Consider the following 26352-nt stretch of genomic DNA (forward strand, 5'->3'; position numbering starts at 1 on the left):
CCAAATAATGCATCTTGGTTTGTTCAGCGTATATTCGGTGATAATTTACAATCCTGTTCTTTTCTGTCTTGTCAAAGTCCTTCACTTTACTACAAATCAAGTCTAAGTTGCCATCATTTCTAAAGGGGGACCAAATAATCCTTACGACTGTTTCTGATTTAAACCTTAATAATTCTGTGGTTCTATAAAAATGAAAATGTAATATCTGTTGAAAATATAGATCATCGGAAGAGTCTGCCTATACACCCCCTTCTGATTCACAAAAAATGATTTATGCGACTTTACTAAAGAGACTAGAACAAGAACCACTCAGAGGAATTGTTGGACCAGATTACGTGACTGGATCAAATCTGCCCAGTCATTCTGATATCCACATCTCTTGTTTTACGGGATTAAAAATCCAGGTACAGCCTAATGTAAGGCATAAATTGTTCATTTCCATTGTTTTCACTTGTTTCGTTATTTTTAAAAATGTGGTCTTAAAATAAGCATAATCTGAATAAGAGGAGGTACCTATGAAGAGGACTGATGCCTTAGTGAGAAGATACCGCCCTTAATGCTCTACGGTTAGCTTAAATGGTCTCTCCTCCAAATACATTCAGAGAGATAGTTTGTTGTATTATTATCGTGAAAGCAATTCATGTAACAGGTGTACTGAGTGACAAATGTTTAAAAAGTACATGTAGATCATATCCTTTTTTTTTTTGTAGATCATATCCTTAGGGAAATTAATAAGGGAGACAAAGCCAGTCAACACAGTTATAAATGATCATATCACAATAGATTAAAATTAACTTTATAGTCTCCATTTGTATTTTATAAACACAAGAAATTAAGAACTGGCATATGTATATTATTGATATACATGCGCTTATATTGGCTCACTGAATTTTTCAGCAATTACAAATTATTGGGATCAATCATGAGGGATGGCTAATCCCTAAGGAAGGTCCCTAGTGTACAATCAGAAGTAATGATGGGGAGTGACACCTCCCAGTGCCCCATTTCTAGGGCAAGTGGAGATGCCTTCATGGTCTCAGAACCAGGCCAGGTGGAGGTATCCACACGGAACAACAAGCCGCGTCCACACAACCTGCGATTGCAGCTACAGTACAGACACAGAGAACACCACTTCCCAGAAAAACGTTCACATTTTACACAGTGGGTTCTTTATTTCTAGTGGAATGTGACTTATTACATTTCTATTACTGATATGCCAGGCCAGTGGGGACAGTCCAAAAAGCAGACAGGACATTTAGTTGTGTGCATGCTTTTTTATCCACTTATGTTCAGAGATAATCAAAGCAGTAAATTCAGTAACTTATAATTAAGAGCAAAAACATCATGCAATTTTTAGAATATATCTTCAGTGCTACTCACTGCCCTCCCCGTGCCATCCCTGGTCCTTCCTTCGTATTCCTGGCGCACCTTCCTGTTCACTTCTCCCCTTCAGGTTCTTTTTCTCCATTCCATCTGCAGTAGCCGAATGACCTAGCAGAGAGGCTGCCTTACCTCTCTGCAGCCAGACCTATAGCAGGAGAGAACCTACTCATTATCATCTAGCACTAATGTAAATGGGGTGCTTCCCTCCTAGGATCTTTGTCTTTTGATAGAAATCACTGTTCTGGTTCTAACTGTGAAATGTCACGTGTCTTTGAGTAGGAAGCACTCTACTTCACATGACGGGTTTTCCAACGTCTACACATGATTTAGTGATTTGAAGTTGTGATAAAAAATCTGCTTACTCTAGAAAAGAATTAAGAACATTCGTTTTTAGTCCATTTTGTGTTTTTGAAATCATGCTTTTCTTTCTGAGAGCTGGGAGAAATAGATGAAAAGGTTTTTTTGCATTCACTTCTTCAGAACTACCCTTGACAGACAAAGTACCTGAGGTAACTGAATCATAAATACGCTTTTACATCATACGATTGATATGATTTTAAATTGCGTATAACATACACAGCAGTATGTTTTTATCTTCTGGAGAGGAGTTTCAGGGCTTCTGGCTTAAATAGTTTGTCATTGGTAGCACTACTGTATTCAGAGAATTCTGATTATAAAACCAAATTCTATTTTGAAAGACATCCAGGCATAATATTAAGATATTTAAAATTTTTTCTATATTTTGGAGTAGTTAAAAAAATCTGACTTCTCTCGTATTTTTAAATTTTCTATTAGCGTTGTCTGAATACTGCCATTGTTTTTTTCTATTTAAGGGATTCTGTTTCTAGAAGTTTATAAGCATATTGCAAATTTATAATCCCATCTTTTCTTTCCTCAACTCTGTGTACAGGGCCCTGTATATTTCCTTGAAGATGGGAAATCCACTATCTCACTGAATGACGCTTTGATGTGGGCAAAGGTGAACCCATTCTCACCGTTAGGGACTGGAATACGACTCAACCCATTTTGACAGAAAGTTTTTCTCCTTGTTTAATTGTTTTTTTTTAAAGACCTTTTGTGGGTTAGTATTACTTTAGCCTTTGTTGTCCAAGAGCCAAAGGTTGAGGGGAGCGGGGATGGTGGGGAATAAGAGTTGACTTTATAAATTAACTTCAAATAATAAAATATTTATATGATTTCAAGGAAAAATAGATGTGTCCTTTATAAAATAGAATAGCCACATTTGGGAGGAAGATAATATTTAAATTATAAAAGGCTGAAGTATATAAAAGAGCATATATAAGTTTCACAAAGTTACCAAAGTTTCATAAAAGTACCAAAATATTATATTGTTGAAACATTGAAACATATAAAATAATGCAACACCCACAATAGTGCTTGACATAGAATAAGTACTTACTGAATATTGGAATGACTGAGTGTCTTGAGATATCAAAATGTAAGGTATGTATGACGGACCTTCAAGTTAACCAACACCCATACTGTCCTCTGTAAAATATATAGTAAACCAGTCATTTCAGTTCATATTTAGTAAGTTTCCAGTAATGAGTTTGCATGTATCAATAAATGGATACACAGTCAAAATACTTCCGAGTTTTATTGTTTTTTAAAGAAAGCATTACCAAGTCTTTTAACTGAAAGTAAGTGTCCAGTTATAAAGGAATAGGTTCTATAAGCATAACAAAAATTGAGGAGTAAAAAACACAAATGCAGTTAAATCTTTATGAGAATTTACAGGTATGTATGATATTAGTTTTTATTACCATTTAATATTTATAGTAATTTCTAATTGATTTATATTAACTCTATAACAATTCATTTGATAAAATTAGCTTCAAAGAAATTTCTGTAAGTACATATTAGTTGAAATTTGGGGTATATTATAAACTCAAGTTTTTTTTAAATATTAAAAGAGCAAAACTATTAAAAAAAAAAAGCCTGAGACATGACTGCAAGTATTTCAGTTGCACTAGAATTCTCACTCAGAGGTCTGTGAAATTAATGCATTACTGGGAAGAACGGTACTTTGATACTCAGACTGTTTTACAGAATTTATAATATAGATGTTTTTGTCTTACTAAAGAGTGAGTTCCTATAATTGAATAATTGTGGTTTTTATTATCTTTAAACTTGTTGCATTTAAAATAATTTTAAAATTTTCTTTAACAAGATTCTTAAAACAGAAAACAATATATATTATGTATATATCTATTGCATTGACCAGCTCTAACTGTCAAAAAGACGTTACAGGCCTAAATTCTATTTTATAAAAAAAAAACTTAATAAACATTATAGAAGAGAATGTATGCAGTGCATCAAAAGTGTGAAACTTTTTTAAATCTGTAGTGATAGGCATAACTCAAAATTTTTTAGATGAGGCGGATTTTTCATTAGCATGTATGTAGTAAAATCTTTTCACTCATATATAGCAGTTGAACTCCTACTATAATTCTCTTTATTTTTGTTTTAAAATAGATTAAGAAGCCTATATTTTGTGCTTTAACTGCTTTAAAAGATCCACTAACTGTAAGTTAAACATATATAAATGATTGTTTCCTTCTTCATTTTAAATGAATGCAGGAAAATACTTTATGTATAAACTATGAAAAATTCATATAACTCTTTAGCACATGAAGACAATAGAGGAGTAACCCGATTTGTGTCTAAAATCTAAATTGGATTGATTCAAGTACAAATCTGTTATTCTGACTTCTACAGTGTTCTATACCTTATTACCAGTTATAACGATGAATTCCTCATAGAACTGTGTCATTTGACCATGTCAGTTTGCATCTCTTGTGCCTTAATATGAAAAACAAAGCAATTTTTTGAATTTATAAAAGGTTTTCTATTGTTAAATTTCATATGCATGAAAACCCAAATAATATGATGAACTTATTTTACTACTAGAAGATGTCTATATTACTGATGTGTACAAATTATTTTCCAAGTTTAATTATGCTTTTATGAAAGAAGTCTCATTAGACAATGGTTTTAATAGCATTGGAAAAATATTTTGCCTGTAAAAATTACCAGATAGTTAACACAGTTGCAACATCAAAATGAGTTATATCTTGTGAAAATATGATTTTCATGTCAATCAAAATTTATATATATTTATTGTCTATATTTCCATGAAATCATCCAGAGGTGTTCAGGAACATCATCACAGTAAAGCAATGACTTTTATTTTGTTGTCCTTATAATAGGAAGATTGACACTTTTTCAGTCTTAAGTCAAGAGGCATTCTGAATATAGTAAAGCCTCACCAATTGTTTATAAAATTTAGGGATTCTTATTTAGTGTAGCAGTAATACAGAAGATATCTTCGTTGTCAACTCTTACTAAGTTTTTATTGTGCCATATCTTTGAAACATTTATTCCTAAATTAACTGATGAAAGTACTTTTATGCTAAATACTTTTATGCTAAATACCATAGGACTGTGCTTAATATGGCCTGTAGTTATCTAGATTTTTATGTATATAGGTATGAATGTATTTCAGGTCCCCTGAATTTCAGTAAATACCGCATTAAAACCAGATATGACAGAGTTAACTGCTAAGATGAGCATCAGTATTGTCCCCCAAACCACCACCGAGGGAACACTATTTCTCCATAAAGGCTGGGTCTGAGTCATCAGAGATGTGAAGGGCTGAGCTGTCCATCTGGGTGACTACCTTACTTGGAAACCTAGAAAAATCACTTTGGACTGTCAGGAGGAGGACTGCCCAAGAAAAACTGACTACAATAAACCCTAAACTAACGAATACTAACAGCGTATCCAGAGCCTTCCGTTCGTGATAAGCGTTCTGTGGATTGGAAACTCTCCTAGAGGCGGCGCTCTAGCTCCTAGAAAAGCTCCTTGCTTCCTTCTGCCACAGATCCCTGGTGAAGCAAACGGCCTGCCCGTAGCGGTGGCCTCTCCATACAACTCCTCTTCGGGAAGCTCTTGAAGCCACCGCTTTGCCTGCGCCTGCTGCCTTCGTGTTCCGATGCCCGCTGACGTGAAACTCGTCAGACGAGCTCATCTCTTCCACAGCTCTCCAAAGGCCCCGCGGGAGTCTTGGGAACTTACCATAGTCAGGCCATGAGTGATTAGCTTTTTCAGGAGATTGAACATACGGTCGAGAGAAGAAAAAAGAAACTTTTATAATGACTGTTTATCCAAATCTAATCCTTCTCTCTGGATCTTTTCCCCTGCCAAGGTTCAGAAGACTTGTTCCTATAACCCTTTCCTAAGGAACTACATTTTATGGGTTGAAAGTTATTCTCATAATCTTCTACTTTAGATTTGTCCCATTAGAACGCAAGGTTCACAGATAAATAACCTATAGCTGGTAAGATATGCATTTAAACTATACCCTTTACCTCAGATAAAACTGGATTCTAAACACACTCCCAAGAAGTAATCCTATTTCATCGGGGCTCTCTTTACTTTCTTTTACTAAATATTACCTGCCCCAAAATGTGAAATTAAACTGGAAAGTCTCTGGAGATGGAAATTCTAATAAAGCCAAGCCTTCAAAAATGCAGAACCACTGACAAGAGTTTAGCTGGAAATTGACGGGCCCGTCATGGGATTCAGCGCTCAAAATACTCCTGTTGGAAGTCGCAAATGAGACTGTTAATGAGATAGCATAAAGGCATGAATAATTCCCATTGAAGAAAAATGTCTGCATGTGAATATAAAATTATAAGAATGTATGAAATATCATTACTCTTTCAAGATATCAGCTCGCTTTGGTTTCCCTCTACTGAAATTATGGGGAGTGGAAGCAACCAGTAGGAAATGTTTCATTGACCTGAATGATTTGCTAAACACCAGACCAAATTCCAAGTGAAGCACAATTTTCCTTTCCCACCACTCACTATCAAAAGGGACACCTATTTTTAAAAAATGTTTCAAGTCAGGCTATTTATGGGGGTAAACAAAGTTCTCTGTGGGCCAGTGTATGATAATAATCATTCAGAATAAATTTTTTTATAAATGCATGTGATGTGTGAATATATATCAGGCAAAGTAGTAGCTCTTTTCATTTCTAATGAGGAAAATGTATTACAAAGTAGACTCACCATTCCTACAGAAATAACTTTTACTTGTCATGATGAATTATGTTAAACTGTACCTTTAAGATTATTCTTGCTCATTCTGTGTTATTTGATTTTGTATTTTAAATATAACCGCACGGGTGTTTAATAAATGGTTGTTGAATTGAAAAAGCATGTTCTTCAGCCCAATTATGGATGAGACACCACTTTAATTTACTAATATATCCAAGACTAGGTAATTCTATCCCCTTAGTGTGGCAGGAGATGGTGGCATCACTTCTTCAAAGCCATTAGATGGGTACTTTTCAAGCTTACTTTTCCTAGTTTCTGATAGATTTCCTGGCAGATTCAAAGGAACGTCTTCCAGCTTGCTTCACACACGTTTCTTAAGTGGATTGCCACCAGCACCTGTATTTCCTGGAATATTTAAATAAACAACGTTAAAATCAGTTTGTGGTTATTCGATATTTGCACAACGATCAGTGTTTCTAACACGTGAAACATGCAGAATGCTGGGCAGCAGGCTGAGCACAGGTTCATCCAAATGCCTGGTAAACAGAATATTTAAAGCATGCGTGAGAGTAGCTGTAAATAAAAAATCTGAACGTCACCCACTTCCAAAAGTCGTTAGCCACGCCTAAAATAGCCAGGGCTGATTTGGGTGTATCTGACACCAAATATGACTCAGTTATTTTTGGACGTTGCTTCTGAAAGCAGCTGAGGCAACAGTGCCATGACTTTCACAGTCCCGAGGTTTGGCAGACACACAGAGTTCATCGTTGAGTTTCTGGAACTCGGCGCTGAAGCCTCCAAGCTGCCCAGACTCAGTTTGAACGTGAGGAGCCAGTGACACCTAAGAAATCTGCCCCCCACCAACCCCCCGCTGGTCTCATATTTGCTGGATGTGAGGTTTAGGAAAACAAATGGAAGAATTTAAGTGTTAAAGAAAAAAAAGAAACAAAGGTAATGACCTATCTAACAATTTTCACCACCTCTCAGCTCATTAAAAGCTTCTCAGATGAATGGCCTGTGGTTTCAGTGTCGTGTGCACGCAATCTTAGATGGTAAACTGGGGCCCAGTTCTTGTGGTCTAGTTCTGCTTCTCCTTCTACTGACTTTCAGATTCTGTGAGCTGACCTGAGCTTACCACTCTGCTCTTTTATGAGAAACAACTGAAAAAGGAGGAGAGTGGGGAGATCGGTAACCCATGAGTGCCCCCATGAAGGGGGGCACATGATGTGATGAGAACTGGGTGTTATACGCAACTAATGAATCACTGTTCACTACACCAAAAACGAATGATGTACTATATGCTGGCTAATTGAATTTAAATTAAAGAAGAAACAACTGAAATGGAATCCCTTGAACGAATTTGGGAAGAAAATAAAATTGAGCAAAACAGCTCTCATCCGTATAATTACCAAAGTCTGCTCGATTTGTTCATTACTTTCCATTCTGCCTAGATTAAGAGAATCCAGGTATCTGGAATAGGACTGAGAGACGTAAAAAGATAAAAGCATGTTTTCTTCCCATCCTAATCTGCCCTGAAAACCCCCATAGGCCCATCATCCACTTGTAAAAGGATAGAAAAAGACCACCGAAGTGAGAGGGACTCAGAAAAAGAAAGCACTGAGAGGATGAAATGGGGGAGAAGTTATTTATAGCGGCTCATACATGATTAAAATTGTAAAAGCAAGAATCCACTCTACTAGGGAGTTCTGGTCTGAAATAATGATAGCATTATTTTTCCGGAAGTCATATGTGACCTTGAAATTTTTCTGAAAAGAGAACAGAAATGAGGAATGCTCTTTAGCAATTCAAGTCCTGGGAGGCATCATTTTCTCAAACACGGACCCTTTGCATCTGTTTCTCACACGGGAAGGAAGCCCTGCTGCGACTCCGTCCTTCTGTCGTCTCTCTGCAGGTCCCAAAGCAAGTGGTCCTGTGCTACCCCAGCCCCAGTCAGGTCCAAGCAGCCGGAGGGGTTCACGAGCAAGTGAACCCAAAGTGCCCTGTGCAGGCTGCCCCCGCCCCCTGCCCCGACTGGGCCTCAGCCTGCCGGGCCTTCCACTGCAGGCCTCCCTGTGGACAGGAGGTTGAGACAGGTTGGAGGAGAGGCTGTGGGCCCAGAATCTGAGGGTGAAACTATGGATACATCTTTTTTTCATAGAAACATCATTAACTCACTCTGTTGGGTTCTGTCGTGCTGAGTACCATGCCTCAAACATGTGAGGAGTTGGAGGTTTTCAGGGCCTGGCCTAATGTCTAGATGTTAAGTGTGCCCCGAGAAATGGTAGCTCTAGCGGGCCGTTAGCTAGAGAGTGACATGTGATCAAATAGAGCTTGGAAAGCACTCGATTGGGTACCTCTGCTCTTTAATATTTACAATGCATATTAGCATATAAAAGGCTCTGTGAAATCCTAAGTTGAAAGGAAGGAATCTGTTGACATTGCTTTTCCAGACCTTATGTAAATAAAGACCTTTTTTTTCTCCCATGAAATCCCTTAGCATGGTAGAAAGCATCCCCGGTAGCAGATGTCCCCAAATATCTTCCATCAAAGGCCTGACAGCCAATATTTCAGGCTTCGTGGTAGGTTTGTCAGATAAAAGATGGACCCTCAGTTAAATCTGAATTTCAGATAAACTGAATAATTTTTAATAAATATATGTCCTCAACATGTCCCCAGAATTATTAGTTGTATTGGTTCTGTCTGTCTGTATTCACTAAGTCTAGAACCTTCTTTGTGGGCAACGCCGAGGCGTGCCTGGGCTGTGACTGGGCTCTGCTGTTGGGCGAAAGGTGCCGCAGCCAAGGCATAAAGGACCGGCATGGCCAGCTTCCAATACAACGTTAATTATGGACGTGGAAATTTGAATTTTATATAATGTTCTCGTGTCAGGAAATATCACTTTTCTTTTGATAAATTTTTTTCAGCCACAGAAGAATGTGAAAGCCATCCTTAAACTTGCAGGCTGTGTAAAAACAGGCAGGATACTGACTTGGGCCTGTGGGCTGTGGTTTGCCATGCTATCAATGCTTTCTGAACTACCAGGGTTTAAACAAGTGGCTTCTCGTAATACAGCCGCTGGGGAGATTAAAGCATGCACGTGTCCTTTGCTGCCTTGAGACGATCCGTCACCCCTGCTAGAGAACTGAGCTTTGAGCTCTGCCGAGGAGCCTCGCCGGTTCCAGACTCACCTGCTCCTGAGAAATCGTAGTGGAAATGGTGGTGCTTAGCAGACCCCAGGGCCCTCCCATCTGTCAAAAGCATAGTAGCCTAGCAACCCAAGGCACAGTGGTAGACTGAAGGCCTAGACCTACGTTTTAATTACTTTTCAAAATGGAACAAAGTGGAAGCAGTCGTTTAACTGGTAACAAGTTTAAAATACCAACAACTCACGTGAAACGGGAGCAACGCCTTCCCCTGAAATCATGGCCTTGTGCTGGCACCCAGGGACTTGGGGAGGAAGACGACTGAGAGTAAGTTCTCCCACTGTTGGTTTGACCTCAAACCATTCTAGAAAATATGAGTACAGAAACTCTTCGTTAGAAATTCACTGTGGCCGTGGCCAAAATAAGACGCCACAGTTTACAAATTGGGCAAATTCTTTAGATGCCTCTGTAATCATAGTCCTAAGAGTGGTGTGGAAAGGGAGGTTATTAGACCTTTCCCCACATTGTCCACACCTCTGAGCCACAAAATAGTTGCTTTAAAGACGGTATATTTGTGTTCCTATTGGTTTCTTAATAAGATTTTTTAATAATAATATGTATACAGAAAAGTGGTCAAATCATGTGTTTGCAGTTTATCAAATTTTTGGAATGAATACACCTGGAGTGTATTATTAGTACAAATCCCCTGCTTATCTCTCCCATGCAGTACCCTAAAAAGAAGATACTGTATTGACTTCTGTCATAACAGGTGAGATGATTTTTTTATATTTCATGCATGTTTTTATATTTCACATAAACAAAATCATACAGGATTTATTTCATTTTTCAAAACTGTTTATACTATAAAAATAGTGACAAAATTGCTTCTATGTTTCCTGCATTTCTCATTAAATATGTAAACTATCACACTTGGGCACTAATTTCCCTGTGCTTCTAAAGATCACTTATCCCTCCTCTGTAGCCCTCAGCCTTCACTGAGGCTTGATGAAGAGTCTAAGGTAATTTCTACTCATCAGTAAGACCCTGTTGATGCTATATACAGCTCTGGTCAGTAACATTCTCAGACCTATAATTATCACAGTTAATTACTTTGAACTTAAAATCAGGAGTCTCAAAAATCAAGACTGGTGAGAATAGAATACTGTTCAAGAATCTGAAGGGTTGAAGTGGTCCATAGCTGAAGAGAAATTGGTCAAAGAAAGACAAGAGAGATAGAGGTAACTTTGCACAAAGGGGGACATTCAAAGAGAAAATTAAATTTGTGTTTTGTTCTAGAATTCCCAACTAGAGCCAATGAGAAGCAAAAATGGTGAGGTCGACTAAAGGTAAGCAAATGTTAGGTATAAAAAATAATTGTATCTGGGGGCGCCTGGGTGGCTCAGTGGGTTAAGCCTCTGCCTTCGGCTCAGGTCATGATCCCAGGGTCCTGGGATCGAGTCCCACATCGGGCTCTCTGCTCAGCAGGGAACCTGCTTCCCCCTCTCTCTCTGCCTGCCTCTCTGCCCACTTGGGATCTCTCTCTCTGTGTCAAGTAAATAAACAAAAATCTTTAAAAAAAAAATTAAAAAAAAATAAAAAAAATAATTGTATCTGATTTGTGGTATTAAAAAAGTAACTTGACAAGTGAAATGCTGAGGAGTGGTAGGGGGCTGGCCAGGAGTTGTCAGTGTCAGAGTGTTTTAGGGTCCTTATAGTTAGAGAAAGTAAAGATATTAATTTTAGATTAGGACAAATTTACATGTTAAAATTTTTAGGGTAGCACTAAAAAGAGTAGAAATTTTAAATTTTCCAAATTAGTAGGGATCAGGTGTGGGGGGAGTCTTTAAAAAAATTTAATCCGAAAGAAAAGATAGGTGAGACAAAACAAGAAACAGAAAAAAGAAAACAAAGACCATGAAATAATATGATAGATGTGAATGCAAATGTAACAGCAGGCAGTTCTACTGAATTCATAACAATTAAAGTCACAGTGAATGAAATAACAAAGATCCATGCAACGGGATACTTCAAAGGTGAATTGCAAGACTTGCTTTCGCAAGTGTCAGCACTTACTGTAAAGCAATAGTAACTGAGACAGTGTGGTGTTGCAGTCGCACAGGGGTAGCCGAGACCAGCAAGTGCCCGGAAACAGGCCCATATATATAAAGAAACTGGAAACATTTGAGACGTGAGGGTGTTGCGAACCAGTGAGAAAAGAACAGATTGTTCAAGAAATGGTCTGAGACAGAACTTATTCTCCATTTCAGTTGCAGACAAATTCAGATCTTAAGAGACTAACCCCTTACCAGATCTATGTTTTGCAGACCTTTTTTTTTTCCATTTCATAGGTTCCTTTTTCACTCTTGTTTTCTTTTTTATGTGGAAGCCTTTTTGATAGAATCCCACGTTTGCTTTGCTTTTGTTTCTTGTGCTTTAGATGTCGTCTCCAAAAAATCATAGCCAATGCCAGTGTCAAGAAAGTTTTTTCCTGTGTACTCTTCTAGTTGTTTTGTGGCTTTAGGTCTTATGTTTAAGACCTGTTCTGGTCTTATGTTGGGGTGTGAGGTAAGGGTCCAATCTCATTCTTTCTGCAAGTGCATATCCAATTTTCTCAACATGATTTGTTGAGATTATCTTTTCCCCCATTGTGTGTTCTTGGCATCCTTATTGAAGATCAAGTGTCTGTAAATGCATGGATGTATTTCTGGACTTGCCGTTTTGTTTCATTGGTCTATATGTCTGTTTTTATGCCAGTATCTTACTATTTTAATTATTATAGCTTTGTATTACAGTGTGAAATCAGGAAGTGTGATGCCTCCAGCTTTTTTCTTCTGTCTCAAGATTGCTTTTGGCTTTTTGGATTCTTTTTCGGTTCCATAGGAATTCAGGATTGTTTTTTCTATTTCTGTAAAGACTACCATTGAAATTTTGCAAGCTTGCTTTGAATCTATAGGTCGATTGGGTAGTATAGACATTTTTAGTAATATTAATTCTTCTAATCTATGAACATGAGATGTCTTTCCATTTATCTGTCTTCTTTTATTTCCTTCATCAATGTTTTATAATTCATAATGTATAACTATGTAAAATGTAATATCCAAAACATATAAGGACTCATACAATTCAATAGCGGACCAAACAAATAACCCAACTGAAAACTGGGTAAAGGACCTGAGTAGACATTTCGCAAAATAAGGAATACAGGAGCGCTGCCTGTCTTGGTTAGTGGAGTGTGTGACTCCCGATCTTGCGGTTATGAGTTTGAGCCCCATGTTGAGTGTAGATCGTACTTAAAAGTACAGTCTTTTGGGGCGGCTGGGTGGCTCAGTGAGTTAAAGCTTCTACCTTCAGCTCAGGTCATGATCCCAGGGTCCTGGGATTGAGCCCTGTATCCGGCTCTCTGCTCAGCAGAGAGCCTGCTTCCCCTGCCCCCCCCCTCCCGTCTGCCTCTGCCTACTTGTGATCTCTGTCTGTCAAATAAATAAATAGAATCTTTAAAAAAAATACAGTCTTTTAAAAAAGATATACAAATGGCCAACGGATATTTAAAGAGGTATTCAACATCACTAATCAGTAATCAGGGAAATGCAATCAAAACCACAGTAATATATCATCATACACCTGAGAATCAGTATTATCAAAAAAGACAAAATATGAAAAGCGTTTGGTGAGAATGTGGAAGAAAAGAGAACCCTTCTGCACTGTTGGCAGAATGTAAATTTGTACAGCCATTATGGAAAATAGTATGAAGACCCAAAATTAAAAATAGAAATACTGTATGATCCAACAATACCACTTCTGGGTATATATCCAAAGGAAGTGAAATCAGTATTTCAGAGAGGTATCTATATTATGTCCATTGCAACATTATTCACAGTAGCCAAAGATATGTAAATGTCCAAAATGCATGAATCTAGCAGTATGAATGCGTATACACACACAAACACAAAATGGAATATTAATCAGCCTTTATGGTAAATGAAATAAGCCAGACATGGAAAAACAAATACTGCATGATTTCACTTCTAGGTGGACTCAAAAATAGAGTCATAGGAGCAGAGAGTAGAATGGTAATGTCCAGGGACTGGCGGGAAGGGGACCTGGGGAAATGCTGGTCAAAGGTATGCAAGATGGAAAAATTCTGCAGGTCGAATATACAGCATGGTGACTGCAGTTAATAGTGTATCATGTACTTGAAATTTCCTGAGAGCGTTAATCCTAAGCATACTCACCACAGCAAACAAACAAAGAAAAAAAGAAAAAAGAAGGAAACAAAGAAACAAAGAAAATGGCAATCGTGTGAGACGATGGATATGTTTGATTGCATTGATTATACAAGTATATGTACATTAAAGCATGAAGTTGTACACCTTAAATATATATACTTTCTATTTGTCAATTAGAACTCAATAAAGTTGAAAAAAATCTTAAAAGTGAAAGGTTAACATAGCAACAATTTTCTAGATATGTCTCCTGAGGCAAGGGAAATAAAAACAAAATAAACTATCGGGACTACATCAAAATAAAAAGCTTCTGCACAGTGAAGGAAACAATCAATAAAACTAAAAGGCAACCTGCGGAATGGGAGAAGATACTTGCAAATGACCAAAGTGATAAACGGTGAGTATCCAAAAAATATAAAAAACTTATACAACTCAACACCCCCCAAAACAATCCAATTTAAAAATAGGCAGAAGACATAAACAGACATTTCTCCAAAGAAGACATCCAGATGGTCAACAGATGCACAAAAAGATGCTCAACATCACTCATCATCAGGGAAATGCAAACCAAAATTACAATGAGATCCCACTTCACACCTGTCAGAATCACTAAAATCAATGACACAAGAAAGTAGTGTTGGTGAGCATGTGGAGAAAAAGACACCCTCATGAACTGTCGGTGGGATGCAAACTCATGCAGCCTCTGCGGAAAACAATGTGGAGCTTCCTTAAAAACAGAACGACCTGGGGCACCTGGGTGTCTCAGTGGGTTAAGCCTCTGCCTTCGGCTCAGGTCGTGATCTCGGGGTCCTGGGATCGAGCCCCATATCGGGCTCTCTGCTCTGTGGGGAGCCTGCTTCCTCCTCTCTCTCTCTGCCTGCCTCTCTGCCTAATCATGATCTCTGTCTATCAAGTGAATAAATAATTAAAAAAAACAAAAACAAAAAAACAGAACCACCCAACAATCCAGTAATCATGCTATTGGGTATTTACAGAAAGAATACAAAAACACTAATTCAAAGAGATTAATATAATTCTGTGTTTATTGCAGCATTATTTACTCTAGCTAAACTATGGAAGCAGCCCAGGTGTCCATCGATAAATGAATAAAGAAGAGGTAGTGTGTGTGTGTGAGTGTGGGTATACACACACACGTAAATAATGGAATTTTACTCAGCCATAAAAATGAATGAAATCTTGCCATTTACAACAATGTGGATGGGGCTAGAGAGTACAATGCTAAGCCAAATAAATCAAAGAAAGACAAATACCATATGATTTTTCCCTCATATGTGGACTTTAAGAAACAAAACAAATGAGCAAAGGAAAAAAAGAACAGCAAACCAAGAAACAGACTCTTAACTCTAGAGAACAAACTGAAGGTTACCAGAGGCAGGTGGATGAGGGGGTGAGTGCAACAGGTGATGGGGATGAAGGTGTGCACTTGTGATGAGCACTGGGTGACACGTGGAAGTGTTGAATGACTATATTGTACACCTGAAATGAATACAACACTGTATGCTAACTTTACTGGAATTGAAAATTAAAAAAATAAAAGGGAAAGGCTAAATAAACTTCAAGAAGTTTAAAGACAGGAGAATTTTTTTTATAACCCCATGATGCCAACAGTATTAACCATGAAGTTTATATTTGTTTTTCATTTCTGCCATAACAAATTTCCATAAATTTGGTGACTTACAAACAACAGCCATTTTTATCTCAGAGTATAGAAATCTGAGAGCTTCTTTTTAGAGTCTCATCAGGCTGAAATCAAGGTGTTGGCAGGGCGGCATTCCTTCTGGAAGCCCTGGGGATGAATCCTCTCCCATGCTCATTCGGGTTTTTGGCAGAATGTGATTCCTTGCATCTCTAGGTCCAAAGTCGCTATCTGGTTGCTGGCTGTCCCCGAGGTTGTTTTTTGCTCTTTGAGGCCACGCCCCTACCTTCCTGTGGTCTCTGAATGGCCCCAGCAACAAGAGAAGGTTGAGGCCCTCTCACACTTCAGATCACTCCTATTTCCCCTTCTGCCTCGTTGCTCTGATTCCGCTTGGAGAAAGATCTCTGCTTTTAAGTGCTCCTGTGATTAGACTGGACCCACTGAGTAACCCAGCATTAACTCCCTAGTTCAAGGTCTGCAGCTTCTGCAAAGCCTCTTTTGCCATGTAATGGCACATATTCACAGGCGCCGGGGACTCGGGCATGAACAAGAATGGGAACCCCATTCTGCCTACTACAAAGATAGACAGAATCTAAATTAAGAAATATACATGAATGAGGGGCGCCTGGGTGGCTCAGTCGTTAAGTGTCTGCCTTCAGCTCAGGTCATGATCCCAGGGTCCTGGGATCGAGCCCCACATTGGGCTCCCTGCTCAGCGGGAACCTTGCTTCTTCCTCTCCCTCTCCCCCTGCTTGTGTTCCCTCTCTCGCTCTGTCGCTCTCTGTCAAATAATAAATAAAATCTTTAAAAATATATATATACATGAATGAAATTAAGAAGAACATAAATTGTGTGCATGAACTGTTTTTTTTTTTTTTTTTTTACATCAAGGAAATTACAAACAATTAGGCAGCACAACAGTGGTCACTCTCAGAGGGAAGTATGGAGAATCCAATCAGAAGGACACCGGCAGAATGTGAAGGTATTGATAACGTGTCATGTCATAGAGCATAAAGGAGGGATACAGAAATGTTTAACCATGGTCGTCTTCAAATTGTACATACACATTGTATGCATGCATGTATGACAAAAGTCACAGCAAAATTTGAATGTTTAAAAGACATACAAAAGAATATGAACATAAAATTCCACAACAGGATTAATAACCTCAATTCTTTCTCTACTCACAAATGCCTGAGTGGAACCAGAAGTGAGAGCAAATCAAGGAAGAGAAACAAAAATGACAGGCAATGGCAGATAAACAGAGTAACGGAGAACGAAACCCAATATACCCAACTCACAGTTAGCGTGAAGTGACAGGTACTGTTCTCCTTTCCTTCCAGGGACTAGAGAGAAAATGGCTCTTCAGAAAATTGGGGTTCAAAAGAGAGGAATCCTAACGACTACAGCTACCTTATTCCTTAATGGTTTGGATGCCATAGTCACGATGAAGTCACTACGTGCTGGAATCAAGGACTAAAAAATTCCAGGACTTCCAGGACATGAGTGGTGTTAGAAAAGCAAAAAAAAAAAGAGAGAGAGAGAGAAAGTTTACTTACTTGCCATCTGTTGGGACTCTGATGGCAAATGTTTTGGATGCTTTGAGAATATTTCAGTGATACCTCTGGAAGGTTGCCAAGGGTTGCCCCAATCTGCCTTGCCTTACCTTACCTAATCTATGCATGGAAGCTACTACAGAAAGGATAACACTGACCATATGATAAAGAGCATCTAGAGTGAATCACGGTAGTCAGGCTTTTCCTGTAGTACTTATATCCTGATGAAGTCTTAAATATTCCCATCTTCTTTAGTAACTTAAGATGTTATGTGAACTTCCTATTTCCCACAAAATTTTGTATGAACACTTTCACTAACATTTTTCTTCAAAGTATTAATATACTAGGTTAACCTATGCTTGCATTAGAAAAATTATTACATAGGGGCGCCTGGGTGGCTCAGTAGGTTAAAGCCTCTGCCTTCAGCTCAGGTCATGATCTCAGGGTCCTGGGATAGGGTCCTGGGATCGGCCCTGCATTGGGTTCTCTGCTCAGCAGGGAGCCTGCTTCCCCCTCTCTCTCTGCCTGCCTCTCTGCCTCCTTGTGATCTCTATCAAATAAATAAATAAAATCTTAAAAAAGAAAAAGAAAAATTATTACATAAACCACTCCAATGATAATAAATCATTCCACTGCTAGCATAAGGTAGCTGTTTTCCCTTTAAGCCAGCGACAGCAAAAGTAGAAATGGCACAGACAACAACCAGCTTATCTTTCATCTGTACTCAAGTATAGCTTCATTAAGTTGGGAAGAACTCAACTATTTCCAAGGAAAACTTACTTGGATTCAATTTTCTGCTTAATTTTCTTTGCAACATTTGTAAAAGCAAGAGGAACTCTATTTTAAGTTCATTGCTGAGTATGTTGGGATTGCTTATCATTTCGGATAACCTGATGTTATTTTTAATCGACTTTGAAGCTGTAGACCGAGAAACCAGGGGCAAATGCATCTGGTAACTGTAGTCCGTGAAATTCACAAGGTCATCCTGGATGCTTTTAATTCTGGAAATAAAAAATGAAGAACTGTTGACAAGCCACATTTTCATAACAAGACTGATATTATCAAATTTTCATCTTAAACTGTATCACTAGAAAAATTCCGAATGACTTACTCTCGATGTGTTAACAAGGTATAAACCTCTTGGATCAGGATTTCAGGTACTCCAGCTTTGCAATGAATTGTTCCATGGATTAGCTCTTTAGATAATTTAAATTTTTTTCTTGCCAGGAACTTTAATAGTAGAAAGAAAGTATTTTCATTATAAGAAGTTCTATACAAATCTCCAATTACAATGAATTCACTTTAATCTCCCCTTTTGTCTCTGAACTAATTTTTTTGTGTTTAACCTGTTAATTATTAAAAAATATTATTCTTCAGCAAGAAAACCAATTATTCTGTTCCATTCCGATTTGAAATGAGTATGCTCAGTTTCATAAGTGACTCCTAACAAACTTTAATAACATTCTTTTCAATTACAGGGAGATGAGCAGCCAACTCTATCACACAACCACACTCACACATTGTAGATATCCAAGAGGTCAGGAGTACACCTTTAAAGACACAAAATTCATAACAAAGTGCGAGTGACTGCAAACTTACCTGCTCCAACTGTGCCCAGTTATCCAACTTGACTTTCAAAGAAGTTCCATTTTCAAAGGATGACAACTTAAGGTCCCAGGGATAATATATAGTGAATATTTCTGCAATCAGGAAACCATTTGAAAAATCCCTGATCCATACGTTGATAGCATTAAGGAAATGAAATAAAATGTAGTTACTTTAACAGTTGTAGTATTTTATAATCAATTAACACCGATTAAATGAATATTCCATACTGATGGCAAATAACTTATGAAATTACATTTGTTGGATCAGTGCTCTGAGGAAGATTTGCTATGGAATAGAGTTTTGATAAGATTAGATACACACCAGAGGCTTTGGCGTCCTTTTTATGAACCCATACTGTTAGTCTGTATTGAATCTGCATTTTAACAAGATCCCTAGGTGATTCCTAGGCACACTGAAAATTTCAGGCACGTCTTTATTAAGAAATATTGAAATTAGTAAACCAGAGTCTTTGCAAAAAATGTGATCGTCTTCCTATTTGTGGAAGTTAGTTCGCATTCCCAGAGCAGGTACTAAGTGCCTGTTAGGTTCGGGGTGGCTGACTGAAGGAGACAGACGCCTTCCGGAGGGTAAACTGATCCCCACGGGTGTTAGTTGATGTCCAGCGTCTCTAAACAGAGGCTTGACTGTTGACATGTTTTTGTAGACACCGAGGCGCTCTACATTAGCCTAAGTCTGAACTGTGATGATTGACTGAACGGGTAAATGGGTGGATGCGTCCTGGAGTGTGGTGTAGACCCGCTCCCTCTACAGAGCAGCAGGCGTGTTTGTGCGGGTGCGCGCTGAGCCGGCAGGGGTCTGGCTCGGAAACCTAGACTGCGTGGAGCCGGCGAGCTGAGTGGGACGGCCCCTGAGCGGCGGCGGGGCAAGAGGGGCAGCGGGGTCGTCCGTGGGTCCCCGGGATGCTCAGGCCAGCGTAGGCGGCTCGTCCCCGCACCTGTTGACGTTCCTGGGGAAGAAAGTGAGATCCAGGCCCTGGAGCCAGCGCAGAACCGACCGAGACAGGCGGGAGCTCTTCGGTGGATGCGGATAGACCAGACATTTCTTAGGCTTCCCTCGGGTGGGAGCCGCTGGCTGTCGCGAAAATGACGGTGACTTGGGGAGGGCTGCCGCCGGCTGTATCAAAAACCCTCCTCCCAGGCCGGCGGCAGCCATGTCGCTTTCTGAGTTGCTATGGCAGCACCCGCGGTGAGGCGGGGTCTGCAGGGGCGGAGCCTCAGCGAGGCAGAGGGAACTCGGGGAGCGGGGCCTCGGCGCTGCTGGGCGGGGCCTGTGGGTGGGCGGGGCCTCAGTGGGGTGGGTGGGGCTTCAGTGGGGTAAGCGGGGGCCAAGGGGGTCCCCCAGTTTGGGGAGCTAACGCTTGGGAATGGGGGACATGATCCGTGGCCTCATTGGGTGGGCGCTTTCAATTTTAGTTGTAGTTAGATTCACTTCTAACCAATTTGGAGCTACCACCCAAACCCCTTGCTTGCCCTTATACATTTACTTTTTTTAAACATTGTGGTTTCAGCCCACAAAATAGGCCCGAAAGAGGCCTATTTTCAGTCAAGCATTTTGAGGAGGGTGTGAAAAGCCTCCAGAAGACAAGGTCGGTTTTTGTTCAGAAATTGTCAGTGATAGGGTATTTGCTCCAAAACGCCAAAGAAAAAGTTTTGGGGATTAAAATGAATGAATGTCTAACGTCTACAGATTTAACATGCTTCCTTAGTTATGGCATTCATAAAAATTACATAATATTCAGAATTATTCAAAAATAATTTGTAAGCTTTCACATTTCACGAAGATGACTTTGTATATATGATTCTTTCCTTCAACAATTATTTCAGTCCCTAGTATGTGCCAGGCACTGACCTAGTCATCTGGGATTTATCAGTGAACAATGCATAGAAAATTGCAGAGCCAACATCATCAGTTATAAATTAAATATTTACACAACAGATTAAAATACTTTAAAGTTTTTGCAAAAAATAAAACACTTAATGTGGCATATAGATATGTATTATTATGCAAGATAAAATATGGGCTAGATCTTGATAGTGGAGGTCTATGATATTTTGCTGAATGTTTACTCATAAACACATTTATTAATGAATCTGTATATGGGCGCCTGGGTGGCGCAGTGGGTTAAGCCTCTGCCTTCGGCTCAGGTCATGATCTCGGGGTCCTGGGATCGAGCCCCGCATCGGGCTCTCTGCTCTGGCGGGGAGCCTGCTTCCCCCTCTCTCTCTGCCTGCCTCTCTGTCTACTTGTGATCTTTGTCTGTCAAGTAAATAAATAAAATCTTAAAAAAAAAAAATGAATCTGTATATGGTTTGAAAGAAAAAAAACCGAAGATAGGAAAGTGTTTTCTTCTTTCCCAATGAAGTTTTCCTTTAAGGGTTCATTCATTCAGTGAATCTTTTTTTTTTTTTTTTTTTTGAGGAGCCTTTCTGTGCTATGTTATGCATTAGATCTTCATGATCCAATACTGTAGCCACGAGCTGCCTGTGGCGATTTAGATACAAATTTAAATAAAATAAGATGAGTAACACTGGCTACATTTCAACTGTTTAATACCTACATGTGTCCAGTGGCTGTGTTGTAGAGTGCAGCTACCCTGTCATTGTGGGAGGTTCCATTAGACAGCTGTGTGCTGGATTATTTATAGAAGGTACACAGATATAAATATCAGTAAAAAGATCATGTACACTGAAAAGCTCTGCCATGATAAAAATATGTTAGTATCAGGGAGGAAGCAAACAATTTGGCCTGAGGGACTCTAGGAGTCCTTTCGGAGGAAGTGACCTTTGATTTGGATCTTATAAGGCAGTATTTTAGATTATTTATGACAGAGGTTTTGGAGGACCAGGTCTACCTTTTATTAGTGATGTGACTTCAGGCAAGTTATAGAACCATTTTTATTTGTAAAAGAAGAAAATAAATAGCGTGTACCTCAGAGGGTTGTGTTAAGGATTAAATGAACAATATGCAAAAAGCCTAGAACAAGTGTAAATTATTGTTTCTAAGACAGGGAATCTGTGGGATGAGGGCGACGGGGCAGTTCCACACAGAATGATTGCTATGAGCAAAAACACAGATGATATCATCTGAGATTTGAGAGTCTTTCAATGAGTTTGGGGAAATAACTCATCATTAGGGTTAGAGAAAGTGCCTAGGCTTTGGCATGAATTCTAACCCAATATTCAGGTAGTAACCGCTAAGGAGGGAGATTAGGGCCCAATTGAGCAGTGTTGCTAAGAGTCAGACCTTTCCTGTAATAAAGGTGCCACTTGTTAGGCACACACATCTCTGTTTCAGACACACCGTTCTATATTTAGCTTGTTGGAATGCCTCAGTGTGATTTCTCCTTTGCTAAAACTTTTATTAAATTGTGACAATAGGGGGAGCTAGAGAGAGGTCGGGAGGGGAAGAGAAGGCGAGAAAGGAAGGGGGATTTGCTGTTTCCCCTTCTGCTCGCCTTTCACCAGGGTGTCACCACAGCAACAAAGCTTAACCTGACAGTGACAGCTGGTTCCAGTCTCCAACTTTTTTTCTTTTTTTTTTTTTTTTTTTTTTAGCTCTCCTGGAGCAGATTTCATCATACTCGCTCAGATGTTTAGCAAGCGCTGAGAAGTGACCCTCCTTCCAGAGAGAGGGATTTTATTCTGGGAGGGCCCTTCTGAGTCTGGAAGAGTTGGCATCAGCCCTGTAGTTACCGTCCCCCTTCAGAGTCATTCTGTGGAACTTTCCATCCAAGTTCTAGGCTCTTATAACCCTCATTTCTTAAATCTGTTCTAGCAGTGGCAATTGCTTCCTGAATCATCTATTTCTGTTAGTTTGACTGAGGTAGGAAAGACATTAGGTTTCGAAGCCGAGGGCCAAAGTCTTTGGTGCAAAAAGGTGATTTTATTAAAGCGCGGGGACGGGACCCGTGGGCAGAAAGAGGTCCTGGCAATGGGGTCATGAGGAGTGGCCCTTTAGATACTTTCAAGTTGGGAGGGGGTTATGGATAATGAAAGTCTCTAAAGACTTTTGGAAGCAAGATTTCCAGGACCTTGAGGGGGCTAGCTATTGTTGGGGAGAGGTCATTTATTACTGTCTCATAAAACCCTCACCATGAGACCCTTCAGATGTATATTGGTGGGTTATATGCTTTGTGGATGATTGCCAGCATGTATCTTGGGGGATTTACAGATAAAGGACATTTCTAAGGGGGATTTTTTTATGTTAAAGTAGGCTTACAGGGTTCTGGGGTGGGGGAAGGGGAGGTCGGGCTAGGCTTGCCTTTTGCCCCTAGCGAAGTGTCAACATCAAGGTAGTTGAGTCCCCAGAGGAAAGTCACTATGCCTGTTTTGGTGACTTGTCAGTGGGCTGGAAGTAGGAAATTGAATTATTTTTCTTTTGCCCTTGTTTCCCATACCAGGATGGTCCCGTTTTAGTTTTTTAGTTGGTCAGCATCTGTTTAACCCTCCCTTATATTAAATTCTTGTATCGTGTGCATAGTTCCTTCTGCATTCTTGACCGGATGCTGAGTGATACCCCGCTTCATAGGAGGGTGATGTTTCCCTCCACCACTAGCTGACCTGCCTCTGACCAAGTCATCGGAGGAAGGTGCTACTCCCTGTTCCTCAGATCCCATCAGCGAAATATCATCAACAGAGCGGGCCCGTGGGATGTTCCATGGGATGTTCAGACTCTCCAAAACTCATCTTGTGGCAGAGAACAAGAGATTTGACCTGAGGCAAGATCCCGAGTGTGCACTATTGCTCCTGCTAAATTAAAGCGAACTACTCTTGGTCATCTCGCAGATCTGGGTAAGTACTTCTCCAGATCAGGAACAGCGTAACGGTTGCTAGGGACTGGGGCGATTTATTCCAGTAAAGACCCTTCAAATAGGAAAGCAGCTCTAATTGGAGTTCCTGCCTGAATGAAGTGTGCAATAACCCACAGTCCCCCCGTAAGAGCCACCCAGCTTCCGCAGGAGCCAAACCGCCATCCAAGTCAGTGGTTGTCTTTGACTTATCACCCGTCAGGAGAAACTTTGGAGAGCTTTATTTGATAGAAATATTTTGTTGAACGAGAAACACATCATTCTCAGTGCAACTGGAAGTGAAGAGTAATATTTTAGCTAATGGATGGTGGGAAGAGGCAATACAAAGCAGCGGAAGGAGTTAGGCTGCGGTCCAGGCAGTGGGAACAGCATTCGCAAAGGCAGGGAGGCAGGATGAGTTCCAGGAGAAGCAAGTCTGTTTTTTGATCTTCCTATTGTGAGTTTCCGTAGGAAGGCCCTCCGTGATCTGCCCCCGATCACTGTCTAACACTTGCTGCAATGTTCATTTCACTGCATTTCTTTAATCTCAAGTGCAGTAGTTTGGTTTGGCTTGGTCTTTGCCTTTGTGGAATTTTGTCCTTGGATCTTTATGCATGTGTGTTCACATACACACATATAATAAGATTTGGATTAAAAGACCTTTGAGGTGTCTATTTCAATGTGCACTACTCTACACCTAGTGCCCATTATACAATGATTTGAAAACTGGAGGGGGAAAAAATTAGAGCAATTGAATCTTATTCTCCATTACCTTCAATTAGAAAATCAAATACTAATTAGGAGAGAGAAAAGAAAAAGTGTTTTATTCCAGGGATAATAGTCACACTTTAATATATTAACAAACAGATGATATATTTAAATGAGAACACTTCTTTGATAAGACAATCATACTCAAGCAAAGATACAAGATACCAGCACACTAAAATTTTAAGGTGTCCATTTTAATTTTCATATTTGTTATTTACTTCTCTTATTGGTACAAAACCAATGAAAAGGGATGAATCACATTACCTTACATTCTAAGACTACCTCTAGCTCAGGGAAAATAGTAGTAGAAACCTGTTTTACTAGAAAAGCAGTCTGAATACCTAATTATATGTAATGAGGTTACTCAATAATAAAGAAATTGAATGCACATTATTCATGAGGACATTACAAATGTGTTAGGCTGGGATATTCAGTAAAATAGACTCATAAAACTCTCTAGCCACATAAAAGACATTTTTAAACAAACATGCTACAGCCTTCTATTTTTAAAAATCTAAACATGATTTTTAAAAAATGCAATCTTAGTGACTTTGCAGTTACATTCAAGAATAGTGTACTTCCCATGGGTCTCCAAAAGTCAGCTAAGAACTAAGAAGAAAGGAATATAGACCCCTGGGTTATTACAATAGTGATCAAAATATTTTATCAAAATTTGATTAATTTATAAAACTTATTAGAATATTTTCTATTTCCTACAGTTGTGAGTATCCAGATTATTTTCTTTCTTAGTCCACAATAGACTCAAATCTAGTCTAAATTACAAAGGAGGCACAAAATTTGTTTTATTATGTTTTCTACTGCATGGAAGTACAGTTAAAGCAGAAGACAGTAAACACAGTATTAATCCTTGCAGAGGACACTACTTTGTACCCCGATACTCCCTTGCTAATACAGTCTACGCCTTGCTTTGTGTAAGAAGGACTGGAAACAGCACTAGAAAGGTCCATGTATGGGGTAAATTTTATAAGGTCTCTGAGTTTGCTAAGTGGCACCCGCTCTTTCTTTTCTTTGAAAACCCCACAATTTGAGAAGATTTTGATCTGTTTGCCACAGCCTCGGACGGCCCTGATCCTGCAGCGGGACCGGAGGCCTCTTTATCAATTGGGTATGAAGTTCAATTCCTTCAGTCCAAACCCTACCAGCTAGAGACAATTTCTGAGGCGCAAGAAGGCTGGAGTGTACGTACAATGCACTGAAGAGAGACCCTCAGAGGCTACCCTGAAGAAGGAGGAGGTCTTAAAACAGCCTTAGCAGGGGTATAATGTTCCAACCATCTCAGGACGAGACCGAAGGAGGCATAACCAGAGTCCCGCCAGTTTCTGGAATGGGGACATTGAAGGTGGTGAAGTGACTAGTGTGACCTTTGCAGGGAGGGGCAGTTTATCTCTTCTTCACGAGCTGATCATTGTAACGACAGGTACACATTCAGCATAGTGGGTTTCCTGAATGATAGCCATCTTTATTTCAAAAAGGATATTAGTTGCTATTTTCTAAACCATTTGCATATTTTGCATTAATATGAAAAATACAGAGAGATAATCAATGACAGTGGAACACTTAAAAGTTAATGCATTATTTGAAGAATGGAAGCATTTTAAAATATGTAATTTTAGTAAGAGTTCACTTTTTCTTTTTCACTTTAAAAAGACAGAAATGGGGATTTCCTCCCCCCTTTTCCCCCCAAATCCAAAAGGGTACATGGGAATGACTAATAACATTAGGGATGTTAAAAATGCTATAGTCCAAAATACAGTAAAAATGCATAAAACATTAGTACTCACTAGTGCACTTAAAATTTAAATTCACCTCTGTCCTGGGGCCCCCTAGTCACTTACACTCTATCGGTAACATAATTCAATATAAAATATACACTATGCAGATGAAATAGAAATGAGTTTGAAAGTATTCAGAATTATTTCACTGCTTTATCGGTACTGTAGGAAATTCTGCAATAATGTTGGCAGCTGGAGCTGTGGGATAAGGTGCAATCTTGATCTCCCTATGTAGTTTCGGATACAGAGTCGGCAAAGTTGGCAAAGAGTGCTTGGAGTAGCTGCAAAAGACAGGAAGGTATTTGTTAATTAAAATCGAAATGGACTTGT

The 26352-nt window shown here is 39.3% G+C and overlaps 3 protein-coding genes across 4 annotated transcripts in view; 1 reads left to right on the forward strand and 2 right to left on the reverse strand.

Annotated features, from left to right (window-relative positions):
- The window catches only part of WDR17 (WD repeat domain 17), a 78350-nt gene extending 74678 nt beyond the window's left edge, over positions 1-3672 (forward strand). The window contains exons 28-29 of the mRNA XM_080797397.1: positions 221-404; positions 2294-3672. Coding sequence (XP_080653523.1) covers positions 221-404; positions 2294-2413 — 304 coding nt within the window. The 3' untranslated portion in view covers positions 2414-3672. The remainder of the gene's footprint in view (positions 1-220; positions 405-2293) is intronic.
- A 3103-nt stretch (positions 3673-6775) lies between these two features.
- Positions 6776-19827, reverse strand: SPATA4 (spermatogenesis associated 4; the record flags this gene model as incomplete). The annotated part of the gene is given in 7 exon segments (XM_080797432.1): positions 6776-6837; positions 6840-6872; positions 9858-9974; positions 17827-18047; positions 18158-18276; positions 18646-18775; positions 19610-19827. Coding segments are annotated over 7 exon segments (900 nt in total).
- A 3859-nt stretch (positions 19828-23686) lies between these two features.
- The window catches only part of ASB5 (ankyrin repeat and SOCS box containing 5), a 49634-nt gene continuing 46968 nt past the window's right edge, over positions 23687-26352 (reverse strand). For both annotated transcript variants that reach the window (XM_080797579.1, XM_080797580.1), the window contains exon 7: positions 23687-26303. In XM_080797579.1, coding sequence (XP_080653705.1) covers positions 26176-26303 — 128 coding nt within the window. In that variant the 3' untranslated portion in view covers positions 23687-26175. The remainder of the gene's footprint in view (positions 26304-26352) is intronic.

Source organism: Martes martes (assembly GCF_963455335.1).
Source record: "Martes martes genome assembly, chromosome: 2".
NCBI classification, from domain to species: Eukaryota; Metazoa; Chordata; class Mammalia; order Carnivora; family Mustelidae; genus Martes; species Martes martes.